Below are 15,849 nucleotides of genomic sequence, written 5' to 3'. Positions count from 1 at the left end.
TTCGTATGGACACTGGCAGAGCTATAAAAAACAGTCAACGTGACTTTCACATTTTAGTTTCATAATAAAGTGTTACTGCAGGGTACATGGAAGCCCTATATATTTCCATTGTATTCTAAAAGTCTTGACAGAAGATGTTAAAAATTAATACTAAGTACTATGATGAAGAACAACAATTGATTATTTTTTAATTGAATGTAGTATTCAGAAAGTCCTTAAAACCACTTTAAGAAATAATCTCATTAGAAATTAAAAAGAAAATGCAGTTTCAATAATTCCTGGAATCAAATTTGTTGAAGAACAACTTAAGATTGCTGTTTATGGTTGCTGTTACACAAAAAAATGTGGGAGAATTTCCTCATTTTTCTATGCATAAACCCTATGTTCTTAACTAAGAAGATTGTAGCATATAAATAATCGGGCAGGGAAGTTTATGTCACAGAATGTTCACCATAATAAAAGATAACATTTGGTTAAAATTTTAAAACCATTTCCTGTTGCACTTTGGGCAAATTAATTGTTTTTTCTGTGTAGAAAATCCCAAACCATTTGCAAGTCATATAATATAGTATAATTTCTATACAAATAAACAATTCAGCTGTACTACATCTTGAACATGGTTAGGATGTGACATGTTTTTATTATGCTGTAATAGAAATTAAAAGTTTTGGTGTTTTGTGTTACTTAAGTAATTAAAGTAATCGTGAGAGTGTATTTTAATAATTTATAGTCAATATTGAAAAATACATCAAATTTTTAATTCTTAATATCTTCTGACCCCAGAAGTTTCACTAGTCTGTAAGCAGGAAAAGTTACACGTTCTTTCTTTCCTTCATTTGTTTGGGTTTTTTCCCTCCTTTTTTTTTTTTTTTTTTTTTTTTTTTAAATCTTTACAAAACATACCATCTGGAGCAGAATGGTCAGACATTCATGATTAGAATTAGAATATGGGCAACTGTGGGTCAAAATCAGGCTTCATTCATATTGCTTTGCCCAAGAAGATTCAACATTTATCTTTGAAATTACAGCTTTAGAGATACCACTTCATTTCCATCTGGTCCAAGATTCATCCATTTTGAAGTAGAATTAGTGAAAAGCACTGCTATTTGGTGTCATGGTCTAGGCTAGGCAGTGGACTAAAGCTGCAGTTTGATGATCACTGTAAGTCATCCTCGTGTCTTGGCTGTGCATTCCTGTTGTCTCTCTTGTGCCAGTCCTGGCACTAGCAGATGTGCAGCTGTTCAAGGATTATCTCAGGAAATAGATTCAGCTGAAAACTAATTGTTTTATTTTTCTTTGCTGCTTTCAATTGGATCAGTTCCCTGAACTAGCTCACCACATGTCTGCTTAAGCTCTAGTGCCAGCAACGGGAAGTGGTGGGTTGTGGTCAGGGATTGGGACCCTCTACTTCAGCAGTAGTTCCCACTAATATCCCTTAAACAATATTTTCAAATCTGATTGCAAGGCAGAAAGAGGTACAGATGGTAACAGTTCAGTCATTATCACTTCAGATAACACTAGAGCTGGTGAGACAGAAGGAAAAAGAGATACTTCTCATATTCAAAAGTTCAAGGTGTAACATGCAGCACAAAACTACTGAGCTTTATTGATACCAGCAAAATCCTCCAATTAATTACTGTTTAGGGAAGCAAAGAGTTTTCATCAGTTACCACTGATGATTTTGGTGGGTTTTTTTTTCAATAATGCCCTTTCCTCGTTGGCAGTCAATTATTTTATTTTACTTTTTATGGAATTGTTTGCATTGCATGGATGAAATTCTTCAAAGATGTATTAATTGTATCTATCACTTACTGTAGTAAGTGATTACTTTGTGATACCATAAAGTAATGTTGGTGGTTTTCTGATAGACTCTGACTTCTCTTCCTTCTGTCAGGAGGTTAGCTCCATTTCAAAAGGATTTAAATTATTTTTTTAGCACAACCTACTTCTGTTGCCACTTCAAAAGAATTACTGGTTTCACCACACAAACACATCTTTTCATTTTCTAAGAAACACCTGATTACTTGTTCCCCTTCCATCCTTGCTCACGTCCCATCCACTTACTTTGGATCAGAATTTCTGATCAAAAGTCACTACAAGTTTGGTTTATTCCTTTTGGAAGAATATAACTTCTTTCCTGTTTCCACTTTCTCCTCAGAAGAAGGAAACCTCCCTGTATCTTCAAAACACTGTATTTAGTGTAGAACAGCCTCTAGTTATATGTTTTCTAAGGCTCAGTGCCATCAACTGGACAAGTTCCTCCTTCTACAAGTTTTCAGAAACTATGCCATAGTGTCTTCTTCAGGGAATCTTCTATCCCAGCTCTTACAGCATCTCAGCAGAATAATACAGATTTCTTCCATTGTACTTCTCTCACAAATTTACCTTGAATACCATCTCTTGTGGGATAACAGGGGACAAGCCTCAAGGATTATTACTGTGGCAAGATTTCAAATAAACTAGCACTTCATGTGTTGCATAAAGTGGTTCTGTAGTGTTAACACAAGATAGTGCTATGACTCCTCAAAGAGGTTAATTTCTGCTTCAGAATAAATTTTTCATAATCCTTCATTAATTTTTTGTTAGCTTGCAATCCCCAGGCCTAAAAAAATGTTGAATTACTCTGTTAATATCAAATATCATATCATTAATGTCACACAGTTATTTTCTGTTCTCTAATTTAAAGGCAGGATTGACCACAGCTGATTATTGGGAAGCTTTTGCTGACTTTGGCAATTTCAGTGATATTTTTATGTAATGTAAGGGTCCATATGGACTTGACAGCTGCTAAGCAAAAATCTGTGTTTATAAGATACTGACCTTTTTATTGTATCTCCTTCTTATCTGAGACTTCAGAATGTAAAAATAAAAAGTGGTCATGGAGATAAACTGAATAAAACCAGTAATGTTCTGCCTATTCTATGATGTATTTGTAAGGTAATTTCCTCATATAAGGCAGAACAGAAATTATATTCCTCCAAAGCAGATTTCTGAGACTTGTAAAAATATAACATTTCTTTTCAGTGATTTGTACATACAACTTTGCACCCTTAAGGAAGTGGATTCAGATTCATACTATATTTACATGAGAATCTGTCACTACAACACAAAATTTACACTTTTAGACTGTGCATGATTTACTGTGAATGCACTGGTTAACAAATGTTACAAGAAGTTGTATATAATTTAACATTTTCACTCATCAGGTTTCTTTCTGTAAATTGCAGCCAGTCTTTTGCTTTAAAACTGAGTATTGGAAAACATGAAGATGCATTTTGACTTTTTTTTATTGTAGCTTTTCAGAATCAGTTTGTTAAATTTGTGATGGGAATACAGTCTACTGAATATGTTGTATTTCTCTTTTTGTATATCAAGCTGCAACAACATAAACATTGGATACTAAACCAGTAAATATTGTATAGTAGAACTACATATAAAGCTTATTATCAATATAATATATTTTAGAAGTTCAGGAAGAACAGATAATCCACTGAATGAATCTCTATCAAAGAAAAAGCTGCACTTAACTGTTATATCATTGTAGGTAAAAGTGAATCATGTGGAAAAATCAATTCTTTATCCAGCAAAAATATGGTTTTGTTCTTGTTCCTTATAATGGTCTCCTCTTTCTAATATTACAAGCATCATTTATTGGGATTTTCTAACTTTACTTTCATGGGATGTGCTCCATGCATTGAGAAACAATTAGTGTGGTCAGTGAAGGATGAAAAGTTGTCTTATTAATAGCACATATACTTGCATTCACCTAGGTTGTTTGGTGCTTAGTTCCACCGAGGGTAGCATCCGAGCCAGCAGTATAGTTATGGTAAAGAACTTTAAAGACATAGTGCAGGAATCTGAAGTCCTGCTAGTCAGGATTTAGAGTGGGGTATTATCTCCTTCCTTTGTGCTGTGAATGCTTCATTGGGATAACAGCATTTGTTTATGCTTATGTAATTAACCAAATAAAAGAAAGGTGGAATTACATATTGGGATGCAGTTTTTTGGTTTTTCTCCAAGGAATTTCACAGACACGGTTTAGTTAGTCAAATAACTGCCTGAAAGGCAGCCATAGCCAGGTGGGGTTTGGCCTCTTCTCGCAGTCAGCAAGTGACAGAACAGGAGGAAATGGCCTCAGGCTGTGCCAGGGGAGGTTCAGCTTGGTTCAGGAGGAATTTTTTACTGAAAGCATTGGAACGAGGGAGGTGGTGGATTCACCGTGACTCAAAGTGTTCAAGGAACAACTGGGTGTGACATTCAGGGCTATGGCTGGAGTGCTGGTGGTCAGTCAAAGGTTGGATTCAATGATCTTGGAGGGCTTTTCCAACGCTAATAATTCAGTGACTCTATACTCTGATAAATATCTGTTTTATTTTGCCCAAAATAGCAGTGATATGTCTAGAAAGAGAAAGGCAGTGTTCTTGAAGCAAGAAAAATTATTTGAGGACAAACTAATTAGGTCATTCTGGATAAAATTGAGTTTTGCAGATCATTAGAAATATTAATTTGCAATAATTTTAGGGGCTTATAGAGAAAAATCAATTAAGAATTTAACTCCTTTACTCTTTCCTTTAAATAAAAGATGTGGACAGTGCTTTAAAAACATGATGAAAAGTATGTTTAAAATTTAAAGTATCATAGTGTCTCATGTGAGGCAATTATAAAGTTTAGTTTATAAGACCTGCTGCATTTCATACACTATGTATAAAAAACCAGCAGGATGCTTTAACCACAAAGTAAGTTTTTATCATTATTCACGTATTTATTCTTCTCCTGATATTTATTTTCCACCTGAAGTTGACTGTAATCCCCAGTTTTCAACACAAAATTATTTCCATTACAACTGGTTATGATATCATGGTCAAACTATTTTAATTTCAGGTAGGTTATGTTTCGACTGGTGGTAAAGAAATACAAACCAACATGATTAATTTTAAAAAACTAGGGATTTTATACCTTTTTGAAATAAAGAATCTCCTTCAAGGATGTTTTCAAATAATGCTTATTTTCCTCTTTAAATTTTCTTTAGTTTTCTGCTTATATAGGTTGTTTGATTCCACTGGACTCAGGTTTTGCATAATTTCATTTAGTCATAGGAATATTAGCTTGATACTGTGAAGAAAATACGGGTATTTTTTCTTGAGAGAAAATTTTAAAAGCTTTTGGAAAAAAGCTTTTTGTATTTCTCCCTACTCTTGAACAGTTAGTCTTCCCTTTAAGAGTTAACAGAAAATGAATCATCTGCATTTTTAACTGTTTTTAGGACCAGGATGCAAACTCATATTCGAGTTCAAAAGAAGTCTTAGGCATATGTAGAGCTTTCCCCCCATATTCTTGAAATTATACCCTTTGCAGTGTAATGTGAAGTCTCTGTCTTAATTAAAAAACCATAATTCCAAGTTGACAAATTGCCACGATCATGAACATTCTATCTAGCATTCACATTTTGGTAATGCAGTATGTAAATCTCCTTTTATTAGCAAGTCTCCTGCATAATACAATAGCACTCTATTATGGATTCATCAGCTATGGTATGAAATTCTCCTCACAGTTGCTGACAGTGCTAAGTTAAACTGTTTGTTTCTCTGCATAGCTGTGTACCTTTGCCAGTTGTTCTGAGTCTGTTTGCATTGACAGGCTCTCCAATTTTTCTTTTTCATTCTACTTTGCCTACTTGGTCCGAGGTTTCTCTGTGAAGCAGTGGTCATTGGTGATTTAATTCAAGCCACAAACAGTACACCTACAGTGCTTGAAAATGCTTTACAGGACATGCTTCCTTCCCCTTCCTTGTGAAAGCTGTTCAGTATATATCCATCCCCACGTTCAGCAGAAACCTAAAACGGCTGGCTTCTAATTTGCTGTCGTAATGACCCTTGGAAGAGCAGTGTTCCAGAGCAGGGAGGCACATGTCAGCTCACACCAGGAGGGGTGACATTTTGTCATACTCCTTCCTTCCAGGATCTAGTCCTGGAAGACTCACATCAGGGAACCTTTGCCTCTTGTTTAACTGGTGTAAGGGGAAACTGCACAGTGAGTGAGCAGGTACATCTAGCAGGTACATTTAGCAGAGGGGGATTGTTTGAAATTCTTCTGGTTTGGTTACCACCACAACATTTTGGTTACCATGATTATTAGATGGTGCATTGTGATAGTAAATATTGCTCCAGTCTTTTCCCACTAACTGATCACACTTGTTTAAGTAGCCAGCCAGTTAGAACACACTAGCTGAAAGATTTGTCAAAGCATGAGATGCAAGTACAAATATTTTCATTTCTTTTGCACAAAGCACCCGTACTACACAGTTATGTTGTGAAGAAATCCACTTCTTTATTAATGACAGCTTTATTGAAGGCAAGCTTTCAGAATGAAAATACTAGAAATCCTATTAAAGTGCTATCCATTAAACCATTAAAGCACTCATTAAAACTGTTAGCGCAGACTTGTTATTCATGAGTTATTGGTCTTTCACACTTCTGAAATGTGTCTGCCAATACCACTCAACTCTTTGTTGAGAGTGTGGCTATTAAGTCTGAGGAAATACAGATTAACTTTCTTTTTTCTTTATGGGAGGATGATATGGCCACAAAGTGGTTCAGATTGGTGAGGAAAGTAGGAAAGATTAAAGTTCAATCCATTTGCCTGTTTCTGATAATTTATGTTAACTATGTCTGCATGTAGACCTAAATATTAATCACTAAACTACACCATCTGGCCATACATCATACAATGTGTATGTTTGGGTTTTTTCTTGATATCGAACATTAGCTTTAGAATACTTAAGCACTAAGGAGTGAGAAGTGGAAAAATAATACTGAATACTGAACTTTAAAGCTAAGCTTTAAATTTAAAGTTTTCTTTCTGTAAATTCGTATGAAAAATGGGTATAATATAGAGCTGAAGCTGTTTCTCATAATAGATAAGAATCTCAGACCATCGTTTTCAATGTATATGCAAAATCATCTTTGTATATGCAAAAGTGCAGTTTAAACTTACTGTTTGCAAGCTTTTTTATCATTATTTTTTACGTCCTGTTTTGTTTTTTATGATTCAAAGCAAAAGTCTGTGAGTCCAGGCTCAAAAATAGCGGCATGTTAGACAGCCAGTTTATTCAGTTATTTTCTAGTTTTCTTACATGAAGAGAAAGTGTGACATTTTACATTGTGAAGTAAATTCCAGAATATTTTGGCAGTGTAGGTAAAAACATAAAAGACAAGACAGATGGTCTGCTGCAGTTACGTTTCTAGAACAATGCAGAGTAGTGTGCTTCATTCTAGGGCAGTGGACTGGGGTTTGGGTAGCACATTTCTATATATGTCTCTCAAAAAATACTGTCTGGGTAGTCAGAGATGTTATAGATGTGCATTATTCCTGGTCAAGTTACCAATTTTAAAAGTTAATTCACGTATATATAGTTAGCATCTTCTGTACTATGTTTAACTTCTAAATTACTACTAGAATTCTGAGATAAATCCATAAAAATTATTTTCCAAAATTCCAAAAATTTTACCTGTAAATACCTGTGTAAGTTTTCTTATTCACCTCCATTAACTCAAAAAAGAAAAGAGGGGAGATTTGTGCTGAGAGAAGTCATTATGTAAATTTGATTACTTTTCCAGTCATATGATATAAGTGAATTGTTGGCCTGCTTCTAAGGAGGTATATTATGTCTTAAATGTAGTGTGTGTGTGTGTATATATATATATATATATATATATATATATATATATCTACTACTTCCCAGTGCTGATCAAAATGCACTCCAGATTCTTTCTCTGTACCTTTGATGAAATAAATAGCACTTAGAAGTAAAGATTAAATACTTGTGTTTTTAAATTACACAGTGCATACCCGCTTAAAAATTCTACCAGCCATCCTTCTCAGAGCATGGGAAAACATTACTAGAATGAAACTAAATTGTAAGAAAAAGGAATAAAAATTTTACAGACTGAAATCAGAGAATAAAATTGTACCAGTTGCTTTATTGATGCTTAAGAATTTCACTCTGTAGTCAGAAAAAGTAATATTTTTGTTGGATAACGGTGAAGCACTACTCTTGGATCACATCACTGTGTTTATACTTAAGCACAGCACAGAAGTGATGCTTACCTTTGCATGTGGAAAAATACTATAGGGGGATAATTCACTGTCCCTTTATAGGCAAACAAATTACAGTATGGTTCAAAAAAAAATTCCATCACCAGTGTTGCAAACCTCTTCGTCTATTTAGATACTAACTTAATAAGCTCCTAATACTACTGACATTTTAAGATATGTTGATCATAATCACTCAATTTCTAGGATGTTGAACCCATATAGTTTAGTACCAAAAATTGTGTAGAAGCTTAAAAAAAAACAGGTTCTTTCGGAGCTGCATTTAAGAGTGCCTTTTGAACAGTTAGTAACACATATAGAGATACAATTCATGTGTCACATATAGCGATACAGTTAGGGGGAAGGCCAATAAGGCTGACATCCTATGGGGAGTCTGGTATGGCCCACCCAACCAGGAAGAAGAGGTGGACAATTTGTTCTGTAAACAGCTGGAAAATGTTTCTGGATCATCAGCCCTAGTTCTTGTTGGCAATTTCGACTTGCTGGGCATTTGTTGGGAAACTAAATACAGCTGAAAAGAGGCAGTCCAGGAAATTTTTAGAGCTTGTAGAGGACAACTTTTTGCACAGCTGGTGGGTGAGCCCACCAAGGGAGGGACCATGTTAGATTTTTTTGTCTGCAAATAGAGATGGGCTGATGGGAGATGGGATGGTTGGAGGCTGCTTGGGGCATAGTGATCATGAAATTACAAAATTCTCAATATTTGGTGAAGTCAAGAGGAGCATTAATATGACTTTTTCATTGGAGTTTCAGAGGGCAGACTTTGGCCTATTCAGGACACATTCAGAGAGTTCCTTGGGAAGTAGTCCTTAAAAATAAAGAAGTTCAGGAAGGGTGAGTGTGCCTTAAAATGCATATCTTGAGGGCACAGGAACAGACTGTCCCTCTGTGCTGAAAGACAAGTCAATAAGGCAAACACCCAGCCTGGGTGGGCAAGGAGGTTCTGGAGAAACTCAGGAATAAAAATAAGATGTATTAATCTTTGGAAGGAGGGTCAGGTTCCTCAGGTAGTATTTAAGAGGGCTGCTGGAGTAAGTAGAAAAAAATTAGGGAGGCTAAAGCTCAGTTTGAACTTAAAATGGCAACTTTTTTCACCAAGGATAATAAAAACTCTTTTTACGAATATATTAATGGTAAAAGGAAGAGTAAGACTAACCTTTGTTCTGTATTAGATGCAGAAGAGAGCTTTGATACTGCAGATGAGGAGAAGGCACAGGTCCTTAAAACCTTCTTTGTCTCAGTTTTTAGTGAGAAAACTTGCTTTCAGGATAACTGTCCTCTTGGGTTAGGCAATGATATCAGGGAGCAGAATAGTCCCCCTGTTATCCAGGAGGAGGCAGTCAGAGAACTGCTGAGGTGCTTGAATGTTCATAAACCCATGGGCCCAGATGGGATCCATCCCAGGGTGATGAGGGAGCTGGCAGATGAGCTTGTGAAGCCACTCTCCATCATTTACCAACAGTCCTGGCTCACTGGTCAGGTTCCAGGGGAATGGAGGCTGGCCAGTGTGACACCCATTGACAAAAAGGGTGGGAAGGAGGATCCTGGTAATTATGACTGACTGACAGCCAGTCAGCCTGACCTCAGTACCAGGTAAGAGCAATAATGGAGCAATTTCTATTGAGTGCCATCACAGGGAACTTACAGGGTGGCCAGGGTGTCAGACACAGCCAGCACGGCTTTAGGAGGGGAAGGTCGTGTTTGACCAACCTGGTCCCTCTGTATGACCAAGTGACTCGCCTGGTGGATGCAGGAAAGGCTGTGGATGTTGTGTACCTGGACTTCAGCAGGGCCTTTGGCACTGTCTCCCCCAGCACTCTCCTGGAAAAGCTGGCAGCCCATGGCTGGGACAGGAGCACTCTGTGCTGGGTTCAGAACGGGCTGGATGGGCCCAGAGAGTGGTGGTGAACGGTGCTGCATCCAGCTGGGGCCAGGCAGCAGTGGTGTCCTCAGGGCTCTGTGCTGGGGACAGTTCTGCTCAATATCTTCATTGACAATGTGGATGAGGGGATTGAGTCATTCATTGTAAATTTGCAGATGACACCAAGCTGGGATTGTGTATTGTTCTCTTGGAGAGTAGGAGGGCTCTGCAGAGAGACCTGGAATGGGATGGATGGGCAGAGTCCAGTGGGATGGACTGTAATAAATCCAAGTGCTGAGTCCTGCATTTTGGCCACCATAACCCCTGCAGTGTTACAGGCTGGGGACGGTGTGGCTGGAAAGGGACCTGGGGGTGCTGGTGACAGCTGACTGGACATGAGCCAGCAGTGTGCCCTGGTGGCCAAGAAGGCCAAGGGCATCCTGGCCTGTGTCAGGAATAGTGTGGCCAGCAGGAGCAGGGAGGTCACCCTTCCCCTGCACTCAGCACTGGTGAGGCCACACCTCGAGTGCTGTGTCCAGTGCTGGCCCCTCAGTTTGGGAAGGACATTGAGACACTTGAGCACATCCAGAGGAGGCAACGAGGCTGGTGAGGGGCTTGGAACACAAACCCTGTGAGGAACGACTGAGGGAGCTGGGGGTGTTTAGCCTGGAGAAAAGGAGACTCAGGGGTGACCTTTTCACTCTCTGCAGCTCCCTGAAAGGTGGCTGTAGCCAGGTGGGGTTGGTCTCTTTCTCCAGGCAGCAACTGACAGAACCAGAGTATACAAACTTAGTGTGCTCCAAAGGAAATATAGGTTGGTTATCAGGAAAAAGGTTTTTACAGAAAGAGTGATAAATTCTGGAATGGTCTGCCCGAGGAGGTGGTGGAGTCACCGTCCCTGGATGTGTTTAAGAAAAGATTGGATGTGGCACTCAGTGCCATGGTGTGGGTGAGGTGTTAGGGAATGGGTTGGAGTCAATGATCTTGAAGGTCTCTTCCAACCTAGTCATTCTGTGAATTTTGTGAATTCAAATGAATCATATCCAAAGCATAAGTAGAATTTTCATGGCCTTCATCATGATCCCAAGCATTTAATTTCTTCCTCATTCCTCTAAATTGTCCCAGTTCATTTCCTTTTGAGGCAGGATTTGCCAAGAACTCTATCTCAGTTGCTGTAGGTAAAGAATGAGCCAGAACCTGAGCCATCCCACTCCTCTGCTCTCCATAGCTAGGTTATGCAGGACTTTATAATTTTTTGTTATAGAAGTTAATTGAGCCTAGGGTATTGTTTAATAGGATAAAGCACTTTTTTTTTTTTTTTCTGAGATATTTGTTTTCCCAAAGACAAATACTTCTCTATCAGGGAGCCAAGCAAATGAATTTTTTTTTCAATAATCTCAATAAAGAAGCAAATTCATTCTCAAAATATTTAATAAATAAATAAATTGTGAAAAATATGAAAAGATGCATGAGAATGAAGCAATTTTCAGACTGGCCAAATTATCAGTCTAAGGGGTAAGTCCTAGTGAAATCACATTAACTAATTTCACACATGCTCATGTCAGGTAATACCTACTCTAATTGATTACTGGTCATACCCTGGGAAGAGTCAGTGAAGCTGTTGGCTTGATGCTGTAGTGGCAGTACAGATCTCCTGATTTGTGCTGGTCTACTCATGGAAAATGAGCACAGTGTTGGTGAACTGCCCTACCTTGGCTTATCTGCGTCATCTTTTTTTTTTTTCATTTTTTTTGTAATAGTTTACCACTGGCTGTCATTGGGAGCTGCCAGTTCTTACCAGGATTAAACAGAGGGCATAAACCTCAAGCCATAATTGTGTATTTATATTGATGAAGAAATTTTAAGGTCTCTAATGTTGCAGAAAGGGAAAGTAATACAATAGGTGATTATTCATGACTTCTCAGTATGAGATGACCTTTCATCAGCCACTACCACAGTGAGCATAAACAGGTGCCATCTGTTACCTATTTTGCATTCATTTTGCTGCATAGATTGCTCAACCATAGAGTAAAAATACTAGAGTCTGAAGTTTCCCCAGTGGGGAGGGAGGAAGGACTGTGGTGAACACTTCTGTAATTCCACCCTGGAACAGAAAATAAACAGCAAATCTGGAAACATGTAGTTTTGTTTATGAATAAGATTAGTTATGTTTATGAATAAGATATCAATAAAATTTTAACTATGACTGAATTGCTTACTTATTTATGACTCAAGGAAATGAAAAGCAAGTTTCTTTATGTTGTCTATGGATGAAACTGAGCTAGTTTTCTGAGCAACACTAGTGCCATGGTTTGGTCTGGCATCAAAATGAAAGAACAGAAACATTTTTTTTCTTCTGAAAAACTTCTTCAGGAACCTTTGGAGTTTGTTTAGTAAACAGGACAGGCAACTTTTTGAACATGTGTTCTTACTAATAAAGGCAAAAATATTTATTCCCCTTCATCCCAGTGTTTTTGAGATTTATGATATTTATTCATTTTCTGTTAATCTAGAACCCCTCATCTTCTGAAATGAGTAAAAAGATAAAAGGGTGGATAACTTGCTTTCTCTGAAGAAAAAGCCCTGGATTTTAAAAGCTTGTGGTTAAATTCCTCATGGAAATTTCAGATGCATAAATACAAAATGGTTAATGTAATATGATCTAATATGTTACAATGTGTCCTGAAGTAATAATTTTCTTTAAAAAGGAAATTATTTCCACAGCTAACTACGGGGTTTTAGTTTCTAATTACCATAAATAAAACAATTATGTAGTCCCTAGCTGAAAGTTTCCTTTCCTTTTTTTCTCTTTGTCTTTTGAAGTCTATTGACCCTGGTCAGCAGTTCACATGGGAACACTCTAACCTGGAAGTAAACAAACCAAAGAATAGATATGCGAATGTAATTGCATACGACCATTCCCGTGTTCTACTCTCAGCAATAGAAGGTAAGGCGACCTTTAAAATTAAATTAATTAATTCCTAAAATCTAGAGTGATTTTGCCAATCAGTATCTTGATATAATAATATAAAGAAGTGGTAATTAAAATACTTCCAGTAAATTCCTGTTATGACAATCCTTTTCTGATGCTTATTGTAACAGTGACATAGTATGAACTTGCACTAAAAAGTACTTTCATGTGTAACACAGAATGCATTAGGTCTCTGTGTATATGCCAGTGAGTTATCTGAAGTAAATTAATATTGCTGTTTACTTATACTAACACTACAAAGCAAACGTAGCAGTAAACAAGCATACTTGAATTGAGGCATTTGCTGATCAATGAAATTATCAAGATGTCTGCTCATTGAGTTTTACTTTGCAAAACCTTATTATGGGGAAAAAATCCGTTCAACTTCATGTTCTCTGGAGAAATTTTAAAAATTCTCTCTTAGAACTTGTATTTTAATTTCCAATCTAAATATTAAACTAGAGTTATTAAACAAATGCCCACATGCAGGCATTTTTGGGAGTATCTTACTGACTAAAGATTGACAGTGTAATTTAGTGAGAGCTTTTCATTATATCTTTCTTTATTACAAAGCTTTCCAAAATCATAAACACTTCAAAGTTTTATCTGAAGCAAACTGTTACAGGTAGCCAGTCCTAGGTGTTGTGTCTGTTTTACCAAGCATCAGGACACACTGGTTTTCACTCAGAGGATTCTTTTTAATTTTTTCCAATTCTGCCTTACCATTAACCTGCTTCCTAGGTTGAAGATGGATTTTCAGTTTATTCTATGTTGTTTACAGTCAGGTATTAATGATGGCCGTAATCAAACAAATTATATATTTATATGGCACAATTTAAATGAAAATAAGGGTTGTCTTTAGTTAGCTCCAACAGGACTTGCATACAGTACATAAGATAGAGGGATCTGTATTCTAGGTCATAGTTATTTCAGTCATAATATGGTACATCTTAAACTGCAAGTATTTTAATTTATGGTTATAAACAGCTGCTTATCTTTCGCTACTCCAGACCTAAAGACACTGGATTTATAAGTGTAATCCACTTTAATATTAGCTTCTTGGTGAAGAAAAAGGCAATCCCACTGACTGAAGTTTAGATCTTTCCTCATTCATTGCAGCTGCATACCATAGGCTTTGATTATACAGATAAGAGCTTCTCAAATGTATTACCAAATTTTAATTATTACCTTGAAGAATTTGCATATGATAATCTGCTTATATTTTTCCACCTTTGAGGTACATATTGCAGTACTGACGAGATTTTTTTTTGCAACATACAGTTTTTCATATTGCATTGTAAAAGAATATTGGCTGTGTAGAAACCTGTCTCTACCTGTCCCATCACTAAAGAGATTATTATCAATACTACTCTAATTAGCACTAAATGTGATGTAACTCAAAAAATATAACCTTTTCTGTCTCACTGGTCCAGACAAGAGGTCAAAGTACATGGCCTGAATAGGTCAGGAAGAGCAATTGGAGAGGATTTCTGAGTGGTATTCTTCAGAACAAAATGCTTCACTGGGAGATAAGTCTAACTGGCAAAAAGAAGACTCATGTTTTTCCAGGGATTTTGTTTGGAAAAAGAGTTGTGTAAAGGAGAGAGAAGATGAGGAAAAAAGTTAAATGCAATCAGATTTATTTGATAATTTATTTATTTATTAGACCACTGGACTGCCATTTTTCCCTGTTTGTAAATGGCCCATTAAATATTATGGTTGCCTTTAAAAAAAAGATTATATATATATATATATATATATATATATAGAGAGAGAGAGAGAGAGAGAGAGAGAGAGAGAGAGAGATAGAGATATAGAGATATAGAGATATATATAGATATATATATTCAGAGAATGAGAAAAAAATTTAAAAGGCAAAGCAGAAAATGTTAGTGAAAGTAATTGAAAGTATGAAATTGCACATTCATTGGACTATGTTTTTACATAAGTGATAGTAAAAATGCGGGAAAAAAAATTTACATTGTACCTGGAAAGGATTGAGTATTTAGGGAGAAGGGTCAAAATATAATTAAACTGTAATGTTTATTTTCCTTTTTTAAGTAAGAAATACCATGATGAGGCTAAAATTTCTGAGTCTTTCATAGTCACTGAGTCAACACAGAGAAAAGTATTATAGCCTTTTGTCATATTAGTGTTTATGTAAAACCACAAATGGAATATTCACCCATATCACTTTAAAAATTTTTATTCCTGGGATTTTACCTGATTGGGTAGATGAAATTTTGTGTATGTACCTTCAAAATTTTAATACATTGGTTTTAACATATAGTAAAAAGTACTTCTCTTTCAGGTTTTAAGCAGATATTTTAGATATGAAAATGCACAGTCTGGCCAGCACTTTTTTCAGTTGATAGCTGTGTTTCTTTTCATATTACCAGGGAAATCAGTATTTGGAATATTACTTAAAAATATATTCTCCTTTACCTATGTTGCTATACAACTTAATCCGGACCTAAATTTGAACTACAATATATTTTGTTACAACTATTTGGAGAATATTTGGTACATATATGTGTGTACGTATACATGTGTATGCCTACACATGGGCCTCATCTGCATTTTTTTGGTGGCCGCAAGAAAACTAATATTATTAGTGAGGTTTCAATAGCAGCTGGGCTTTTGTGATGAGAAGAGCTCCGTTTTACACCTAGGCAGTTACTTACTGTTCAAGAGCAAACATATATGAAGAAAGGACTGAGCATCTGCCAAACTGTAAACCTACACTGATGAACATTTTGTAACTTAACAGTCTTGCAGAAATAGGAATGTTGTAATTGGTACTTTGGAATGAGACACAAGGCCAAATTTGTGCCGTAGCCAAACTCTGTAGCCTATTTGGAGTGATTAGAAGAAAGTCTTGAGAAGCAATTGGCAGAGATTTGAA

General features: G+C 36.5%; 1 protein-coding gene across 1 annotated transcript in view; it reads left to right on the top strand.

Annotated features, from left to right (window-relative positions):
- PTPRD (protein tyrosine phosphatase receptor type D) overlaps positions 1–15,849 on the top strand; it is a gene marked incomplete at its 5' end in the record, with an annotated part of 283,346 nt that overhangs the window by 210,983 nt on the left and 56,514 nt on the right. The window contains one exon of the mRNA XM_084225157.1: positions 12,797–12,920. Coding sequence (XP_084081283.1) covers positions 12,797–12,920 — 124 coding nt within the window. The remainder of the gene's footprint in view (positions 1–12,796; positions 12,921–15,849) is intronic.

This window comes from Fringilla coelebs (assembly GCF_963513975.1).
Source record: "Fringilla coelebs genome assembly, chromosome: Z".
Classification (NCBI taxonomy): domain Eukaryota; kingdom Metazoa; phylum Chordata; class Aves; order Passeriformes; family Fringillidae; genus Fringilla; species Fringilla coelebs.
This window is presented reverse-complemented; position numbering and strand designations above follow the sequence as displayed.